General features: G+C 40.9%; 1 protein-coding gene across 5 annotated transcripts in view; it reads right to left on the bottom strand.

The window, feature by feature from the left end:
- ATXN7 (ataxin 7) overlaps positions 1–21,285 on the bottom strand; it is an 86,731-nt gene that overhangs the window by 52,375 nt on the left and 13,071 nt on the right. For 2 of the 5 annotated variants that reach the window (XM_036390839.2, XM_036390841.1), the window contains exons 2-4: positions 15,845–15,937; positions 7,775–8,029; positions 7,218–7,286 (exon numbers count right to left, since the gene is read on the bottom strand). In XM_036390839.2, the coding sequence (XP_036246732.1) occupies positions 7,218–7,286; positions 7,775–8,018 (313 nt within the window). In that variant the 5' untranslated portion in view covers positions 8,019–8,029; positions 15,845–15,937. Of the gene's footprint in view, positions 1–7,217; positions 7,287–7,774; positions 8,030–8,169; positions 8,360–11,778; positions 12,055–15,844; positions 15,938–21,285 lie in introns of those variants that run through there. The other 3 variants (XM_036390837.2, XM_054516013.1, XM_036390838.1) reach the window with 2 other exon arrangements.

Below are 21,285 nucleotides of genomic sequence, written 5' to 3'. Positions count from 1 at the left end.
GCAACAGAAGGAAGAGCAGATCAAGAACACTGCATGTTTTCTGCCTATTATAATCCCCCAGCAGAAAAACAAGGCATAACCAATTTTCCTTTTCCCCTTATATTACCAATGAAGTTTATCCATGGATTATGCCAAAGCTATCAGAAGTGGAGAGCAGGGTGGGGGTGAGCTTGTAAATAAACCATGTTTCTCATGTGGAACATGTAACCACAAACCAGCTTATTCCACAGGGCTGATGGGCACGGGCACACACAAGTAACTGAGCATTTGAGTATTTCTAATCTAGCTGAGTCAATAGCCCAGAGTATTTGCCATCTCCAAACCCAGCAATCGTGACTCCAAGCCATGTGGGAGCAGCTGCATGTGCAGTTTACTTTGATGAAGTCACATCCTGTCATACCCTGTAGTAGTACCTGGGCTTTCCAGAGTGTCTGACCTGCCACAAGAACCCGTGTGAGAGCCACCAGCACCAGTCCTGCCTCACAGCTGCACACAGCCTGCACAAGCAGGGAAGGATTTTCACTGAGCAAAGCCTTCTAGCAGTGGGAACACAGATTACAATAAATTTATTGCCTTCTGTGACAACTGCTTTTATAATCATGCTACTCTGCTACATTAGGCTTTGAATTCCCTTTGTCAGAATTCAACACTTGCTGCTAAAAAACTTGAAGTGTAAGTACAAAGCTCTATTCATCTCTGTGCTGTCACCTACATTGTAAGAATGCCTAGGAAATAACATTGAATATTATACATATGGGGAAGTTCCACAGCAGTGGATTATTTCATTCATTACACAGGAAGAGAAACAATTTTCAAGCATCCTAGAGATGATTTAGAATAGTTAATTACAAGTCAAATATTACAATGGTTTGTGAAAGATGAAATCTTTTCCATCTTGTAAGAGACAAGAAATCACACCTATCCCCAGACAACCTTCAGCAGTTCCAGCCACAGGCTGGGCATAGCCAGGAGAGCTGTAAGAACTGGAGACATTCACTTTTATAGATCTGCTGCAATGGAAGAAATACCTTGTAAAATAGTTACCTTAGAGAGAGTAATCTGCATCCTCTTAACCCAATTTATTTAAAAGTATCCTTCACTAAGCGTTTTTGTCTTTCCTGCTCTACTTAGATGACAAAGTTACCACCTTGTGTTAAAGTTACATTTCTACATATTTTTTACCTTGCTCTTTTCTCACTGAGTTTTTGTTGTTAAATATAGCACAGAAACACTACAAAAACCAATCTTTAACTAAGTATTACCAAGACATCACCTCTTCTGCACAGGGATAACCTAGCTAATCATACATACCACTTAAGAAGGATTAGATAACAGTGAATTCCTGACTGTTATGTATGTTTACAGACAACTATTTCAAAAATAAAAAAGAAAATATCCTGCTTCCTCACATATTATGGACAGACCAAGACAGTCTTGAGGCTGCACTTGCAGCCAAAGTCCCCAAGGCCTTGCAATACCACACTAATATTATGGTAATGCCTAAAACCTGCCAAGTATCTTTAAAACATATGAGATGACACAGTTCTAACTTGTAGTCTAACATCACAATATTCTATTTGTAACACCTGACTCATGCCATCAGAAATAATTAAATATTGTAAACAGAACTTAAATTTAAAGGAAAAAAAGAACCAAGTAAAAAATTAGGGCCAATCACTGCAGACAATTTCAGAAGCATCCTTTCAAATTGCATGTTTTTCAAGCAATCTCATAAAACCTCCACAGTCTTCCTAAACAGTTCAATGCAATCTTAAAGTCTCCCTGCAATTGTTTTACGATAACCAGTCCACAAAACCTTAAGACAATTTGTGTAAATAGTCAATTAAAATGTAATGAAGTGAAGAAGAGATTTATCTGATTACAGACTGTGAAGAGCTATGCAGAATGTCAAAAAAGAAGCATAGCACCTTGTACTGCTATCTTAAAATATTTATTTCGAATTTTTAAAAATTCTCACAAGTGTATTTGCAGGTAGTCAAGGATTACAGAGCCCTTTAAGCATCTCTCTGATATGATCTGACGCAACAAAAAATCAACTCAACTAAGCACCTCCCAAGGCTGAATAAAAAACAAATTTAAATTTGAAATAAGATGTTGTCTCTTACTTGTATTTACAACTTAATATTGGAACAGAAGTTTCAGCAGTGCTTTAATTATTTATGGAACCTGCTGCTGGGAAAATTCTAGACCTTGGGTCTATGTGATAAAGATGCTTCTAGTGAGCCTCCCAGGCCTGGATTTCACTGCTCAGCCCTGCCCAGAAAGAGCTGAAGAAGAACAAGGGTTCATCACACGGCTCTTAGTACTGTCACAGCTCTGGTAACTTCCATTAATAGCAATTAATATAATCAAATCTCAAAACTTCTGCTGAATGCCCTAGAGGTTCACAGAGCCTTTATTTTTTTTTTATCCCCAAGATATATTAACTGTCAAAGATCAGAAGTTCAGCTGTTACCAGGTGACACAACGCTGAACAGAGTTTGCTCCCACCTGCTCTCCTGACTAATTCCTACTGTCACTAAACCTTCCAGAGTGCCTTCTGAAGGTGCCCACCAAAAACTGACAATCTGTATTCCCACAGAAAACTCACTGCTTGCTTTATTAAGACAGAATATTCTAAAAGCTGTAAGACTGGTCCTGTGCTACATCACCCCACAGCCAACACCAATTCTGACCTGGGACCCAGGTTACAGATGTTCTGTCCTCCTCCTCCTCCTCTACTTTGTTGCCAGTTAACTCTAAGTTATGGTGACAATAGGAGTGAAGTGCTTGATATAGACAGCAGCAAGGGATTCACCTCTCAAAGGATGTAACACACCCAAAAATACCCAAACAAACTAAAAAAGGGGCTGTATGTGTGACTGAAAGAATGAGGTGCTTAAGCTCTAGTAAAGACACCATAGTTTCAGCACGCACTGAATACGCTTAAAAAAACCCACTGAATTTTAAATTGTCTTGCCAAATCTTTTTCTGTTCCCCATATTTTTATTTTCTCATCTGAGATGCCATAGTTTCTTTTCTTATAATTTTAAGTATTTCAGATTTATTTTATGAGTCAGTGTAAGAATACAAGAGACTTATCCCAACCACTTCAAAAGGGTTGCACAAATTAATAAGTAATGGTGTATTTAATGATGATGTACATGGGTTGTATCTCTCTGACTCTCAAATACAGATTTGGGGGTGGGGATGGCTTGGTTTTGGGTTTCTTATTTTGGATTTTTTCCCCATGTTCTTGTTTTATTTAAAGGAACATACATGACAACCTTTAGCAATTGGTTGAGGGGAGAGTCAAGAGTTCTTTGGTGGTGGGAGAGGGTTAGGCCCTCAGCCTCAATAAACAACTTTGGTCCTCACTGTTTCTATCCACAGCCTCTCTACTCTTTCACAGAGCAAAATGAGCCAACCTGTTGTTAAATTTTGCAAGAAGCAACAGTTGCCTCTGTTGAAGCCTGTCAAAGTTACCACGCATGAACTATACACTCACAGGCACAGCTCTATTTAGAGATGCTCTTTGCAACAATGGGCTAGAAAAATCCTTAAAAGCAAACTAAATTCAGCACAAGTTAGCAAGGATCTCCAGAAAAACTGTTTCAAGCACCGATTACGAGGTTTGACATGAAAGAATAATTTTTTTTTCAAATCAAACAGTGTCAGGTACTACAGACACATCAAACTCCTTTTAAGATCTACTGCACCTCCAAGATGAACTGAGTGACTGAAAACATTTTGGCTGCATCTGATGGCACTTGCTCCCACTATCACACACATTTGGAAGATGCACTTCAGCAAAGTTTCATTTTAAAATACAGGAAAAATGCATGAAGAGGATGAGATTTTCTGCCTTGCTGTTTTGGAATTCATCTACATATTACAATGCAACATGCTATCCTTGCTTCATCACAGCACAAGTGAGTGGCAGGGGATTCACACCTTCAGCTGGTTCACAAGGCAGTAAGTAATTAAGCGACTGCATGAGCCAAAAGATTGTCACATCAATTACATATGAAAATAACTAATGAGCACAATTGCTTCTAACATGTTCTTACCTTGATAGGATTGCTCAGCAGAAGGTTTCAGTATACAAAGTCAAAGTAAAGTTTAAGGCTTATTTTAAAGTAAAATCTTCCTATCCCAATGGGTATCCCTCTCTCACTTCCATCTCCTGGGGATTTTCCATACCAAGAGCAAGTCAAGTCCATTGGGCCCATATCTTATTCCTGCAGCTGATTTCTACATCAAAGCTCAGTGTGGACTGTTACTGTCTCAAAAAGCAATATATAGGAGAGTATCCAGCCAGTTTCTCACTTTGATGAAGGTCAGTGAGGATCCCAGCAGGAATGATTTAATATTATGTATTAGCAGAACAGAAAGCATGTAAGAGCAGTGAAAAAGAAACATGGAAGTACATGGAGACACAAACACTGGGAGTTTGGGAAGCCCAGATTCAAATTCTAGTTCTTACTTCATTGTGAGCTTGGTTATGACAAGGAGGGTTAGATACAGAAAAAAACCCATGTTTTCTGATCCCTGCATGAACTAGCATCATTAACAGGTATTAAGGACTCATCAGGCTTCACAACCACTAAAATGCTGAGAGAGGAGCTGCCTGATCAGCAAATACAAAGTGCCACAGACAAAGGTGTGTCTGAAATTCTGCTTCTCTCCACTGCTTGCAAATATTGCCCTGGAATTACAGAGTTACATCCTCCTTTATTCCTTTAAAATAGCATCCATCATTCTTTGCCTTTAAAGCTTAACAAAAGGAGAGGCTGGCAATGTTAAAGCCCCTTTTCTAATACAGGGTTACAACAAGAGGAACACTCACTCTTCGTTCAGGAGACTCAAACTCAACTGCTGGTGAGGCTGAAATCCACCTCCTGCCAGCAGGCATGCTGAGGATGAGGCCATTCCCACCAGGAGATGCAGAGAACAGCACGTGGGAAAAGAAACAACTACCATCCATAGCCCAGTGGGGACACAGGCCAGTGGGAGCCCGACAATTGTTAAATAAAGAAAATGGTTCTTGGTTTTGAACCCAGTTCTAATATGTGGGCTGTAAAGTCATGTTCCTTCTTCTGCTCCCTCTCCAGGCCATGAATATTTAATTATTTTATGCAAACTGGAAGAGTTGCAATGCAAGGTTAAATTAGCCTAAATAACCTTGAAATCCTTTTGTGAAGTCGGGCCTCAGAGTCAACTCCCAATCTGTAGAGAAATAACTTTCTTACACTATGAGTTCTGTTGTTACTTGTATTTAACATACTGTGGGGTACCACGACAAAAGTCTTGAGGTTAAAGTGGATTCAACAAAATTTATATTTTTGGTTCACGTTTCTCTGTTAAGAACCAAGGTTTAGAAAGTCCAATTACTTTATACACATTTGTTCCTCAATTTTGAATGCAAAATTCTTCCTGGGAAAATGAATAATTTACAGCATTTTCAAAGTTTTATTTGATAACATATACATATGCTGACATGTTTGCTGCTGCCCTAGTTCCTTAAGTTAAGTTAATCTAAACTTAATTAATAGTATTTTAGCTCTATTTTGTAGCAGGCCAAGCTCCCTACAGGCCAGCTACAGGTATATGCCAAGTCAGTGTCTCATTCATATGTCATAAAGCAACCAAAATAAATAGACTTCTGGAAGCCTGACAGGGCTACTAAGTTTCACTTTTAATTCTCAAAGTATTTTATGAAATTCCTTCAACTCACAACCCTACAAATCATTCACATGGTTGGAGTCAGTGCAGAAAAGCTGTGTCTCAGTGATCAGCCTGCACAAAAACAGTTTCATGATCTCTCTCCAGTGGGAAAAAAATAGGATAGATTATTCTTTACCCTGCCAGCTAATCTTTAGAATCTGGAAACCTTAGATGCTTGCATTTTAAGAGGTAGAAATAAGAGCAAATGTTTGAAAATCCTTACTAGTAAAATCTTCACTAGGATAATGTGCGTGTTTATTGTTGTAAATGCTTTTTTAGCATTTGAATGATTTGCCTATTCAGAAAAATGAATTACATATCCAGCACAATGATTAGATTGGAACTTGGCAATGAAGTAATGAAGTGATTTTTCAAGTGCCTAAGAACTCACAGATACACTTAAGAAGATGGCAAAACAACTCAAGTGAATCTGCACGCTGCAGCACAGCTGCCTACTGCATCTTTCTTCCATGCCCCTGACCACTGACTCTGATTCTAGAAACTGCATTTTCCAAATTTTAGCAACGCTGGGAATTGTACAAAAAATAGCCATTTTGATTCAGGCTCAACATGGATCAGTGCCTCCCAATCCTGCCAGCCTGTGCTGCTTTAGGTTTCATTTGCTGCTTGCAGCTCACAAGTCACTAAGTGCTGAATCAGATCATCTCCTAAGGTCGCTGGCAAGTTCTGCTTCCCAGGATTGTAAACCTTATCTACAAACTCAGTCTTCCATTTCTACAACATCAAATAAATGATTTGGGTCTAACTGCTCTAGTACTTAAAACAGCTGGGCCTGTTCTCTGGTACAGTCTCAGGCACTCGGAGGGAACCAAGAACCAACAATATTAAGAAAGGTTCTAAAACTTTCTCTGTTCTAAAACAATCATTAAACTAGAAAAACAAACAAACAAAAATTAACATAATAAATCACACTCATTTCCTTTTTTCCACTGTCTGTTAGAAAGTGAATAATAATCTATAGCTTTCATTCATCATCTGCTTACAACTCCAAGTAGCATTGTTACTCTTGCAAGAAACTAGGCCGTAATGGGCTTTTGCTAATCACAGGTGAAAGGTCACTCTCATTTAGCAGAGTACCAAGCAATAAACATAACACAATGACATGACAGAGGAAGGGATTGGTATTGAAATACTGACATGGATTATACCAAGAATAAAAAATATTGTAACTCAAGAGAAGATTTTATCAGTGTTGGTCACAGAGCCTCCTTAGGACTATTTATAGTGTAAAGAAAACAAACAAACAACATATAGAAACACAGTAAGGACAGACTATGCCCTAACTCGTAGTTTTCAAAATACATATTAATTTAATAATAATGCTAATAACACCAGTCACTGACAGTCCTAAATCCAAACCGACAGGAAACTCTGACCCTTTCTCTTTCCCGTGCCTGCCCCTCTGCTAAGGAGTTATGAAGAAGAAAACTTCTCCCTTGCACTTTTCCTCAAGAATGAATTGCACTCACCTTCTCGGCAAAGTCGCATTGCTTCTCGGTTTCTCCCGTATTCCTTGAAACTTTCTTCTAATGCTGTTCCTAAAACCAAAAAGCCACAAGATTTCAATCCATGGAAAAGCCAGAGGGTAGGACTGACCCCCGCTCGTGACCTGTAGCCCGTTCCCCCGTGGGCACCGTAAACACGGACCGGAGGGACCGAGGGCTCCTGGGCCCCGGAGCCGCTGTCAGCGGCGGGGATGCCTCACCTGCGGCGGGAGCTCCCCGCCCCACGCCGAGGCTCAATCGAGGGCAGGAGGTGCCGGGCTCCGGGGACCGGCTCCGACCTCCTCGCACCGTGTCCCGGATTACAGGAACTGGGGCAGGCGCTGCCCGCTCCGCGCCGCTCCCGAGCCCGCCCGGGGGGCGCGCACCGCACAACGAACTCGGCCGCGAACGCCGGGGGTGGGAACGGACCCAGGCTCCCCGCCGGGCCCGGCACCCCGCCGTGCCGTCCCGGGGCACCCGCGGGCTGCGCTGCGGACGGCCGGGGGGAGGGGATGGGGGTGGCGGTGTTGGCGGCCACTCACCGTCGTTCCCGTGAAGTTTAGCAGCATCGACCCAGTGGCTCCAGGGCTGCCCCAACATCGCCTCGGGGCTGGGCAGGGACCTGCGCTCCCCGACGGCCGCCATTGCCGCTGCGGTGGCGGCGGGGCCGGCGCCGCTCCCGCCTCCTCCGCCTCCTCCCTCGCCGTGGCGGGGCCGCCGCTGCCGCTGCCTGGCGGCCGCGCCGCGCTGCTCCCTCCTGACGTCACCCGCGGCCCGCGCCGACATTCTTTCCGCTGCTACAATGTAACGAGAAAAGTCAGCGGCCGCTTAAGGTGGCGCCCCGCTCTTAAGGCAGCGCCGCGGCGCTGTCAGCCCGCCCGCTCGCTCGGCTTCCTCCCCGCGGGGAACCTGCGGCCCTGCGGCGGCGCCGACTCACCTCTGCGGCGGCCCGGGGGGCAGCGCCCGGGTGCCCATTATTGTGCGGGGAGCGCTGCCTTCCTCTTCACCGTGTAGGTGAGGCGCGCTTGTGTTCGCGCTAACAAAGCGGCCGAAGGGAGCGGGGGCGAGAGGGGCTACGCCGCCTGCCAGGCGTACCCCAGCTCCATGGGCCGCCTCGCTACCTCGGCCCCGCGACCCTACAAAAACAACGGCCGCATCACAACCCCGCCTGGCACCCGCTGCCCCGGCCAGGGGGGCGGACCGGAGGGCGACGCGGCGGGCGGAGCCGGGCGGGCGCGCCCCGCCCTCAGCGCCGGTCCACCTTAAAGCCGGCGCCTCCTTAAAGGCAGCGGCGAGCAGGAAGCGCGCTCCGGGCGGGCGCGTCCCCGGCCCCCCGGCTCCCTCCCGTCCCCTCCCTCCGCGGCCGCCCGGCACAGGGGGGACACCGAGCGAGTTTCCTGCGCGCTGCTGCCCTCGCTGTACCCGTAACCTGTCTCCCAGGGGGAGGGCCTACTCATTGTTATTTCACATTTCTTTTTTAAACAGTCCTTTTTTTTTTTTTTTTTCTGCCCCTTGCCTAAACTTTGCGATGACGTCGTGCCGTGTCAAAAGCGAGGATTAAAGGATACTGTCGTACCTGCTAACTCCAAGTAATAGAGTCTAAGCTTTGCAAAATCAAGCTCTTTGATTAAATCCCCTGGGTTTAGAATTAATTTATCACAGAGTTTTCTCCACTAGAATGTTCAAGTACCAATGTCAAACTGTCAGGCCATGATCTGCAACGATTTCTGGCCACACTTAATGCCACTGTTAGTAACATCCTCGAAGAACAGCTAAAAATATGTAAATGTGATTTGCTGCCTCCTCTACAGGTACTCTAGAGCACGGGACTGGCACTGTCAGTGGAACTGCTGACAGATCCCATACTTGTATTTGCAAAACCAGACAGCAGAAATCAGAACTGTAAATAAATTTGTTTAACCTGCAGAGGTGCATATAAACTCAGGCTTAGCTAATTTTCATTTTCTATTTCAAGTGTGGGGCTATACAAGCTAGAGATGTTTCTTTCCAAATTTATGCATATAAAAGATCTATAAATTCAAGCTCATCACATGGAATAGCATAGGCTGTAATTATAAGAATAGTTTCAGTGTTCCACCCAACTGATAATTTATGTCACACTCAGAATGTATCTCATAAAATTGCAGACCTAAGACAGAACAGCTAGCATGATTTTTCTTTCCTCCTGATCAACTTGAAGTCTAAGTTAGCTCCTTCATAAAAGGCCAACACCATAAAATTTAGGTAAAGAGAGCAATACTGACTTCTACTGCAGACATTTGCAGCAGGATTAATTATCAAAGGCCATCAGCCTCTTGAGCTGGGCCCTGATGTGTCAGACAGTTACACTGCCCTGCCTGTAGATTCCCAAAACTCTTCATCTTAGTCTGAGAATAAATAAAGGTGTTCATGGAATAAAGATGAATGGAGTGCATTATTGAGTAATTATCAAATAGCATACTTTATAAAAGAGAAAACTACTTATAATTAAAGCTAAGAACATCACTGGAAGAAAAATGTCTGTCAGGTGCTGAACAGCTTCTGAACAGAACCTCAGCTTTTTTTGTGGTGTAGAAGCCAGATAGGAAAACAGCCTTTGCCTGATTGCTTTCAAGCTTAGTTCTTCAACAGTGCTTCACAAATGGAGTCTAAGATAGTATCCACAGCTGAATGCAGACTCCAGGCACAGGATAAAGCAAGTTCCAGACAGATCTATATTCTCTGTGTCAAATATTTTCATTTATATTACAAACTTCATTCATGCAGCTTTCCTTTGTCCTGGAGTAAGCTGTCAGAAAGCTGCCTCAGCTGCAGTTTGAAAAAGAAACCTTGATATGCCCAAGTGTCCATCAAATTCATAAAGGGTTTTTCTATTATTTACTTTACATAAATCATAAAGCAAATATAGTGATGAGTGACCAAACAGAGTCATAGACCACCATCACCTACCCTTTAACAGTGACAGAGCTGACCACAGCAGATCAATTTCATGTTCACACATCACGATTCTTTTCTTTAAACATTACCAATTGGCAAAAATTACATCAATTAACTAACTACATTAACAAGCCAATAGATTATCAACTTCTTAGTTTCTAAAGCTGACACTCATCAAGTTACTCAGAAGTGCCTCTTGCTTCAGAAGTGCCAGCCACACAGGTAAAAGCACACACCACTGTTATTTCATACAGCTCTGATTATCCCCTTTATGGCTCTTCTCTGCTCTTTCAATCTGGCTGTTGCATTTTTAGCCTCCCTCTTTCACAGCTTTTCTTCTCTGCCTATATATTCCCACTCAAGATCTAATTCTGCAGCCTGGGCCTCGGGCTGTCCTTTAGCAAACCTTCCGCTGCTGCAATATTTTCTCACTGTGCCGTGAGTGCATCAGTATTCCAGCAGAGGGAGGGAAGTGGCAGCAGAAGGATCAGTTCATCAGTTCAAGTGCACAAGACCGATTAGTCAGACAGCAGGAATAGGGGCAGATGAAAAACTAATTTTACAGGGACTGGAAGTGGCGAGAACTTTCTTTCCCCACAAAGTCATTAGGCTGAATACGATGTTTGGGCTCTTTAAAGCACACTAGTTCAATTTTCTTACGTTGTTTCCATAATGCTGTACATGGATGCATTGATTATTTTAAGTAAAAATAGGGAAACCCCTGAAAATCCATCATGTTAGAAGGAGATCAGAATTGAAAACACATGTACAAGCAGTAGACTTTAACAGAGGTGGCTGTTACAAATCTGAGACATCCGGTTAGAACAGCTGTCATCCAAAGCTCCCTTGGTGGTCAGCAGAGAGGAAGGGATACTTCTGGGATCAGTTTGGTCCCTCCTGGTGCAAACCACTATTTGAAGAAGCCCTTCTCTTCCCACTGACCACAGAAGTAGCCATGGATGACCACACACATAAATTAGGCACCTGCATTAGACATCCAGAGTTAAGTGGGGTGAACCTGGCCAGAAGTGGGGAGAACATTGAAGCGTGTAGAACTGCCTAGAAGCCAATACTTCTCTTTAACACAACAAAAAGGAGCTTGGAAATGCCCTTGGTTGGTTCTAAGGACTTATCTGAGGAAGCAAAATAGCCCAAGCAGTAGCATTGGGACTGAGACAATGTGTGAAAAACCATGAACTGCTCATACCTGTGAATGAGAACAAGTATTTGGAGTACAGAGAGAAAGCACAAAGAGGAGTTAAGTTAAGCTCAAAGAGAAAGTAGAGAAGGAAAAATATGAGGCAGGAAAACAGCAGAAAACAGTGGATGATATGACGTAGAGAAAACAGTCAAATAATGATGTGAAGAAAGCATAAACAAACAAAACATATAACACAGCCTGCAAAAGCAAAGAAAGGAGACAAAAATAGGAAACAAAACATACAGAAAAGGAAAACTCACATTTTTAAAGCTCACTAGGTAGATTTAACAATAGATTAAACATGGCTGGCAACACTATGATTAAATGTATGCCTACAAACAGCATGCAACTGCTGAAAACTGCAGCGGATGGTTGTTTCATGGCATGACACTGCAGGCATTTTTTCACCTGTACCAGCAGGTTTCATTCTTTTGCCAGGTGGTCCAGGAAAGCCGTTCAAACAGGGAACACCTACTTCAGCTGTTCAGTTAGAATCTGTATGACAGCCTCTGTATAGGACCTGAGATATGACAACTCTTAACTGGAATGAAAAAGGAAGGATGAATCTGCAGCCGAACTCTTTCAAGAGCAGAAGTACAATGATACCATTCACCGATGATTTTCCACAATGGGAGTGAAAGGATGTGAGAGTTGAAGTGCAAAGGGAGAGACAGGGAGAATCCACAGGGCTGTCACTTTATCAGTACTCAGAAGAAAGGAAAATAGTGAATTCACCAAACATCTGTCAAGGAGAAGCTTTGAGGGGCATTATGGCACTAAACGAAATCAAGTAAGTTAATTCTAGCCAAAGATATGAAATAACCAAGAAGGGCGTAAAAACTAAGAAGAAATGTCATTATTTGTTGGTAGGTAGGATTCAGGATGAAGTGACAACTCAAGAAGCTGACATGCTGAAGTCCTGACCTCCCATCACCTCCTGCTGAAAACACTGGAATGGGGAGCACATTCTATGCATTTTAAAATGTATCTCCAGTATGAGAAATGTAAGACTATAATTGGGCAAATATGGAAGCAAGAGATAAAAAGTTTACATAAATCAAAACATCCAGATGAAGACAGAACTACCTAGCCATAACAAACAGACCATTTAATTTAAGCCCCATTATGGCAAAATATTAATACACTAAGAAAAACACATTATGGTTATCTGTAGCTCACTCTGACACCCAGGAAATCAGCAACTTCTCCCTTTACAACTACACATAGGATTGTGATCCTGCAAAAATAATACTAATCATAAGCAGCACACAATAAAAAAATTATATAAGAAATCATGCTAGTTTATTATCCTTTTTCCCATGGATCCTGGAAGTTGATGTGTATAATTTTATTTATGAGTAACACTTCAAAGGTGAAACTGGAGATGCTCAGAAGAATTGGAATATAGCTACTTTAAATGCTGGAGTATAAATTATTGTGCATACCTACTACAAACCACCTATACCAGGGGAAATAAGAATATTATTAAGATTAGAGGACTAACTTAAGGTCTCCTTTTCTGAGAAGGAAGAATTGGGGAATGGAGGCAAATAAGTACATCTGCAAAAAACTCTTCATTAGGGTGAGAATGCAAGAGATGCCCTCATATGTTTATCCAGATATCACAATAACACTATTACACCCAAATTATCAAAGAATGTTATTACCATGTATTAAGAACCTAGCAAAAGACTACAACCACTTCCTTTAGTTAATTTTCAAATATATCAGTGATCTAAAGCAGAATAATGAATAGAGGAGCACAGATCTTTGCCCTGCTTAATGACACCACATAATGTCAATTCTTGAAGGGAAATTTACAGAGAAAACACTGTAGTGATACAAAGTTTCCAAGTGTTAAAGGTAAATAGGCAAAACTACACAAAATGCATGCAGTTAATGATCTGGAAATCAAACTAATGTTTACTAATTTTACATAAGGTATTGAAATTACCTTTTGAATTTGGAAATGTTAAAACTATTTCAGCAACCTAACTGTGCGGATGAATCATTTTAATCAGAGGAATCAAGCAGGTATGACCTTTCAGATTCTCATTTATACACAGAGAATATGATATTAAAACTTAGAATTACTCAAGTACACAGCTGTTCGGGCCAATTGCAACAACACATTAGTGCTGGATTTCCATTTATTGAAACCAAAGCACTTGATGGGGACAATTTGGTACTACTGATCTGCTGGAACATAACTGCCATGCAAGGTTTCATAACCCTGCCTGGTTTCTTGCCAGTTTAAGACTCTGGGTCCAAGTACAGCTCACAGCACTTGAGTTTCTTGAAGGGAAGCTGCTGAGGCCCCATAACTTCTGATGTGCTTTAAATATCCAACCAAGGATCCTAAGAACCCTGGCACAAGGACATTTAAATTTAAACTTTCTTCTCATGTTTTGACTGCTGCCTGCTGATGCTTTGCTGATGCTACCTGCTCTGACCACGTGCTTAGCAAGTTAACAACAAAATATTACACAAATTGGACATGGGCAGGTATGTGGGACTTGACAGGATGCACATGAGGGTGCTAAGAGAGTTAGTTGGAAAGGTCACAGATGGGGACCATGAGATTGCCAGTAAACTGGCAAAACTGCTGTGCTCAAAGGGTGGGAATGGCTCAAAATCAAATGGCAATCAGCCACAAACAGAGCTCTTTGGGGATCAATACTGGGCTCATTCATATCCAATGTCTTTTAGAATTATCTGGATGACTGGAATAAATACATTGCCAAGTTTGCAGGTGACACAAAAACTTGGAAAACAAACAGATCCACCCAAAGTGTCCCTATGCACAGAGATTGTGACAGGCTGGAAGACTGAGCCACTTCAAGAGACCCATAAAAAAACTAGACAGGGTCCAGCAGAAAGCCAACGAAGGGATTAGAAGGTTGCAAAACTTTGTGAAAAAATTTAAAGAAATTAGGTTCATTCAGCCTAAAGAAGAGAAGATTCAGGTGAGATGTAATCACAGTCTTCCAAGAAGTAAAAGATAATTATAGAGAAGACGGAGGTAACTCTCTTCATAAGGAACAAAGTGATAGGGCAAGAGGCAACAGGCACAAGTTGGTTCTGAAGTTCTGTCTAGATGCAACAACAAAATATTTACTGTGAGGACAATTACATATTGGAACAGGCTGCCCAGAGAAATTGTGAACTTTCTCTTGCCAAAAATATTTAATCCTTAGCTTGACCAGGCCTCAGATAACCTGCCTTAAACAGAAGGTTGGACCAGATGATGTCCAGAGGATTGTTCCAATCTAGACTTTCCTAGGATTATATGAAAGCCTGATAGATGTTGTGACCCTATTCAGTGATGAGGAGCAAGGAAGTAGAAAGAACAAAGCCAGTTTTCGCACCCAGACACTCTGGGCTCACTAAGACAGCCACCTCTCAGGTGGCTGGAAAATCCAGGGAAGCATTTTGCTATAAAAACTTCAGGTATTACAGCTTCAAATGTCACATATTGCAAGATCCAGACAGTAACAAACATTCCTCACAATCCTTGAGCCCAGGCTAACTCTGCCACTTAAATAAGCTCTGCAGGCCAGATCCATGCTAACCAAAATGGTCCTTTCTGCTGCTGCAATCTATTCCAAAGTATATTAAAAGATGTTTTTCCCAGCAAATACTGGCCAGGCTGTAATAGTCTGGATTCTTCATATCTGTGCATAAGAGTGAAGTCTTTTTTTTCATGGAGTTAAGCAAAAATATACAAAATGGTGAAATGCACATGATGATATAGAGTAAAGATAAATGTAAGGGAAACAGAGAAAGAAACAGATAATCTTTCAATGAATTAGCAGTACCTGATACAATAATCTGCACTAGCAGCCCTTCAGACAAAATTTCAATATATTATCATAATTTTCTCTTTTCCTAGCATTCTGCAATGAACATTAGTCATGCAGAATAAACCCACTGTGTTAGGCAACTGTACAGTCTATCTCAGATTACAATTCCACTTTCTGAACTCGTAAAATAATAGGACTGATGCAGGTGGTAGGCTATGGCATATGCCAGAGCCTAACAGCCTTCAAATGCTTTAACATATCATGGAAACATGTAAATAGAAAAAAATAATTATTCAGAAAAGGAAGATTACTTCTTCTAAAATATAAAAAATAAATAAATTTAAAATATTGATTCTGCTATATTCCCCATCTGCCACAATTTACTTTTCCAAATCACCTAATTGATTGAAAGATATAATCCAGCTTAGTTTTATCTAAGTTTGGCAGTTGCATGCCAAGTTGAACTCCTTCTAGGCTGACTGCAACGTCACTTTATTTCCCACTGAAACATACATTAAACATCTGCATTTAAAAAAGTCTCCCCACTGCATCTGGTAACACTTCAGACTTGCTCTGCAACCCTGCTAATATTCTGTTCTCTATGTTTCTCACATCTAGAGACTGAGAATCTTATGCTTAAGGAAAATATTTGGTTAAGCACAGCACAGTACCTTGAAAGTATGGTGAATCGCTGGGTTGATTTATCAATTGATCTTCATCTGTTCAGATTTTGGAAGCTTTTCCTAACTTGTACCTGATTAATTCTGAAAGAAAAGAAAAAGAGTACAGCACTAAAACATTTGAAACCTCAACTCTGTTTCCTAATGATAAACGTGTCTATTTAAAAACTAATATGAACCACTTTATCAATTTTACAAACAGAGTTTGTGCAATGGATTTCAAACTGAAAGGTAAGCAGGGAGCTGTTATGGTGTGTTCTGTCCAGAGCAGCTCTCTAAATGGCAGCCTGACATTACCACAAAGGCATGCATCAGATGAAACCTCAATCTTCAGCCCAGTTACCGCACTCGCGCCGGCTCCCGCTGCCCAGGTTCCTGAGCACGCGGCCGTGCCTGTATCACACACTGGAAACACAACAGTGCTGGGCTTTCTGCACAGGGCTTCTCTAAAATACAGCATGACCCCAACAACAGGGGCTCTCAGCATGCAGCCACTGACAGCTTCACCACCATGCCACAGAACATGGAGAGGTAAAAATGATCCCTCACGTAATCAACATCAGGGACTATCCCTGCACCACCAATGAAGAATTTAGAGAAATGTACAGAAGGAGGCCTTCCCACAAACAGGACCTCTATCATCTCAAGCTCAGGTTTTTAAGATCCTTTCATTCAGTGCTTATAAACTTGTTTATATAAACAAAACTTAATCCCAATTTGCTTTGGTTTCGCATAAATCAATGCCAAACCGGTTAAAGCTAAACCAAAGCCCTGTTAAAACTTAGAAAAAAGTTCAACTATTTTTGTGCACAGATTATATTTAAGACCAATTAATTGACTTTTACAAGTGCTTTTAAATCAAACTGATTTTTTTTTCATCACTAAAAAGCCATGAATACACATATAAATTAGCCAGCCTAGCACTGGGACTGGATGACACTTCAGAGACATCTATTTTTTCCCCTTAAAGGACTAAAGTCCAGACAAGAGGAATGCAGTCCAAGAGGGCACCCAAGCTATTCCCCAGTCTGTAGGGCTTTGCTCCAGTGGAAGGTGCCAAATGAAGTTTTTCCTGCCTTCTGGCTCTATCCTCTGGGAAGATGTCTGCCAAGTAAGTTTATATCATTCAAGTCTTTTTATGCACTGAGGATAAACCCTTTTTTCATCTTTTCCTTTAAACTGCAGCAAAGCAGCTAACATTACCTTGACTGAGATCCTCTGGAGATATATTTACTATTTCTAAGATTGACTCTGCTCAGTGACAGCTGATCCTAAGAAGAACATCCTCACTTAATTATATTCTAGTTACTTCATAAAATCCAAATTTCTCTTGTTTTCAAGAGAAGAAAGACAAGACTTGAGAGCAAGTCCAATATTATTTTTTTCTCCCCTCTGCAGGCACTGTTTTGCTTTATGCTTAATAGAAGTGATTCTTAGTAAACTTCTACCCTAGTAGAAGTCTCAGAAAATGCTTGTTACACATACAAATCTCACTGAATACTGCAATATAAAACTCTCTGCTGAACTCCTGCTGCTGCTAACTAAGAAAATGCTATGCAGTGTTTACCAAATTCCTTTTTGTCCTTTAGTAGTTTAGGACAGGAGACTCTGAACTGATATGGATCATCCCCTTCCCAGCAGATCATTCAATGTTTAGCCTCAAAGTCCCAAGCCCTTCAAGCATATGACCTACCTGCTGTGGAAGTAATTCCACAAGTGATTTCCACAAAGGAAAATCCTCCTCCATCTCTAGCCCAATTTCTTTAGGGGAAATGAGAGCTTTGCATGCAAAACATTCTTTCTTTTATCCTGATGTGTTACTTTTATAAAAAAGGCAAGTTCTGTTGCTTCATGCAAAAATGAAAATAAAAACTATAAAGCAGAAGACATCTCCAAAGACTTACAAATCTAGAAATAGGGTAGTAAGAAATGGACAAGGGTGAAGGAAGGATCAGCAAAAATTTTATTCCTGTGTATGAACGATTAGAGCATACTATGTCACCACCTGTGAATTTTGCTGTAGGGATTACACCTGCAGTTGAGTTTGAAAGAAGTTAAAAGAGTAAGTCTCAAAAGAATAAACTGACAGCTTAATGACCCTTTAAAGAGAACTCTTTCTCTGGATAATGGGTGGCAGAGAACAGGAATGATTCTTGTTGAGAATTTACAGCAGGTCAATTACAACCACAACTGTCAGCACAGAGTAACACAAGGAAGTCATGGGATGATTGAGAACAAGCCAGGTGGAGCTCTCTCCTTGGTACCCTGGAAAAGGGAGAGCTGGGTGAAAGGTGGAAAAATGACAAAAAAAGAGCAAAAACAGCAATCCAGGAAAATGGAAAAAGGCCTGCATTTCCAAACCAGTGAAGCATTATGTCACTCTCGTTGCCTGACTATCAAAGAAACTTGGACAAAATTGCTGTTTGATACTTTGAGGAGTTACTGATATGCAAGGCAGGGAACCACAGCCTGCAGAGCAAAAGCTGCATGCCCCAGCCAAAACTGTATCCACACAGATTACATATAATATAGGCAGAGTTACAATTACAAATGCATATTATCCATTTAAGGGGAAACACATTTACACAAAAATTGTAATTGCAAATCAACTCATTAAAATACAGAAAATGGAAATGTATGTGATGGAGCATCCCTAACTTTTGAAAGTATCAAAACTAATGCCTCAGCTATCCAAGGTCCTTTAACTCTGCTTATTTTCAGGTGCCAGAAATATGCACCAAAGAATGTGCCAAAATTTTGGAACACTCTTTCCCCTATGTAACCTACTAAATATTCAAATTTAAGATAAAACACGAAGGCTATATTTATATAAACAAAGCTGTGGACATGCAGGGTATAATCACACCCAGCTCTAAGTATGGGGATAACCTCAGGAGGTCTCCCTCTGGCGCCTGGAGAGGCAGGAGCAGGAGGGGTGTGCAGGGAGCAGGAGCAGGGCAGCAGCAGCCCAGGGGCTGCTCTTAGGGCCAGCTGGCAACTCCAGGCCAAACCCCAGCAGCTCCCAGGCTAATCCTGGCTGTGCTGGAGAATGACTCTGAACCCCCCAACTGCAGAATCTCAGGGGGTCAAAGGGGGGATCAGAACGACCAGTTGCATAATTGGCCCTGCTAGTCTCTCCAGGAGACACAATTCTTCACATCTTCACAGACTGAGAAATAACTACCAGCTCCATTCAGAGATTAAATACCAAACTTCCATAAACACCAATTGCAAAATTACAGCTTCTCAAGATTTCGTGTATTTCCTGTGTATACCAATAGCAAGTGTTTCTCAGAATTACCTAAATATTTACTATTATTTGTGCAAACACAAATGCAACAGAATATTTGGTGTAAAACATAATAATGATACAAGTTATTCTGAAACTATTTCAAACATAGGTATCTTAATTAATAACGAGAAATTTTAATAACTAATCTTTTAGTTACTACATAACTAATACCTTAATCAATGGAGAAGCAATAACACCTTTTGGATAATTGACAAAAATTGCAAAATGATAATGTACAGCAAAGTGCACTTGATGGGTCTTAACTCTGACTACTGTAATTTTCTTTTGTCTAATGACAACAGGCAAAGACCAGCATTCATTATCTTTCTCAACAAATCATGTCATCACTGATTTTATCTTCCAACAATTTCTCTTTTAACTTAGAAGTCTTCTTCAGCAGCAAGATTAACAAAGTCACAAGAACGCTTTGCATATTCCACTTCAACAATTTCAGTAAAACCACACAAAGCATTGAACAGAAAGGTAAAAAAACATACCTAATTTCAGAAATAATGCAAGATTTTCTCTAAGCAAGTATTTTGTCCTATACTTCAAAACACCCACATCTAGCAGTATTATATATGCCACGATTTATTTCAAAGTTCAATTCCTAAAGCACATTATCTTATTGCAGCAAACTAAGATAAGTATGGACAGTTGAAATTATATTTATACATTTCTTTAGAAATGGTATTTATATATGTCTGTAGAGAAGAAAAAGATATGTTCTGCATTTTAAGCCACAGGAATATTTCATACCAATTACAACTTGTATTACATCAGAAACACAAACAATGAAAGCCTGGTAGTTAGCAGTAAGACACTGGACATCAGGATTTTCCATTTTTAAAATTAAAAAAAAAAAACTGACTGGATCACTTAAAAGGGTGCATGAAGTAAAACAATAATGAAGTAAAAAGACTAAGAAAAATACACAAACATATAATATAAACATACTTTTCAAGACAGAAAGGCACAGCTAATCAAGGCAATTGAGAGTACATGAATAATAGGATTTGCAAAATTTATTACTGAGCTTCTCTGTTAAAGGTAACATTATTCAAATGACACCGTCACAGTTATTGCAGATTAAGGATTTCAAATTAGCTCCTTGTGTATATCATTATTTTGAGTAGCTGCATTTTATCTGTCTAATTTTAAATTACTGCAGGCAGATGAAAGTCATCCTAAAATCTGACTCATAATTCAGGTACCATACCACTAACCTTAACAGAGATGCTGGTTCTTACACAGGTACAACACTATTCCCAATGTAAACAAAGGACACTGGCATGCACCCCGGGCTAAGGATGTCAGCATTTTTCAGACACCTTTCTGACTGTTCCATTTTATGGTGATGCAATATGACCTACATTTTCAACGGCCAAAGAGAGACAGAGAGATAGAAAGGGAGGAGATAGAGAAAATAAAGACAGACAGACCTTTGCTGTCCTTATCCTCTACCAACTACAGCTTTAACTGTTCCTCATGGGGGTAGTAATGGGCAAGAATAAAAGCAGAATAACCTTATCACAAATTCTGAATGAGAAGCTGAAAGATAGGCAAGTGTAAGAAACAGCAAGATTTTCTCCTACAATCCTGTGAACAAGTACATAGTGACACCCTCAATAGGAAAGAACAGTAGAATCAATAATTTTATAATCAACTGCCAGAACAAAGCTGTCTGCAATACAGATGCATATTTTACTACCTTGTATTTCCTCTCATGTTCCTACCACTTCATTTCCATGTATTCCCTTAAGATCTCGAAACAAAACACAAAATAATCCACATCATTATCACCATTTTTACAGAGAGAGGAATTGAGGAAGGAGTGATTTGCCTACAGTTACACACCAGGCCTAAGGCAGGCTTGGGAACACAAAGCATCACTCTTCATTATCTCTGTCCTCTGCAATCTATTAGGGACTGTGATACCTGTCACTCTAATACATAATCTTGACATAATACCAGAATTATCTCTATCTTGTATTTCTCGCACATGAACTTCACACAGAAATCTGTACTAAATTATTATTAATAATCCTAACTCTCAGAAAGCTTTCCCTCACAAATGATGGTCCATATTTCTCAAACTGGCTCTGGAAATGCACTTGACTGAGCTGTAAAACTCAGCTCT

The sequence above is a fragment of the Molothrus ater genome, chromosome 11, assembly GCF_012460135.2.
Source record: "Molothrus ater isolate BHLD 08-10-18 breed brown headed cowbird chromosome 11, BPBGC_Mater_1.1, whole genome shotgun sequence".
Taxonomy (NCBI): Eukaryota; Metazoa; Chordata; class Aves; order Passeriformes; family Icteridae; genus Molothrus; species Molothrus ater.
This window is presented reverse-complemented; position numbering and strand designations above follow the sequence as displayed.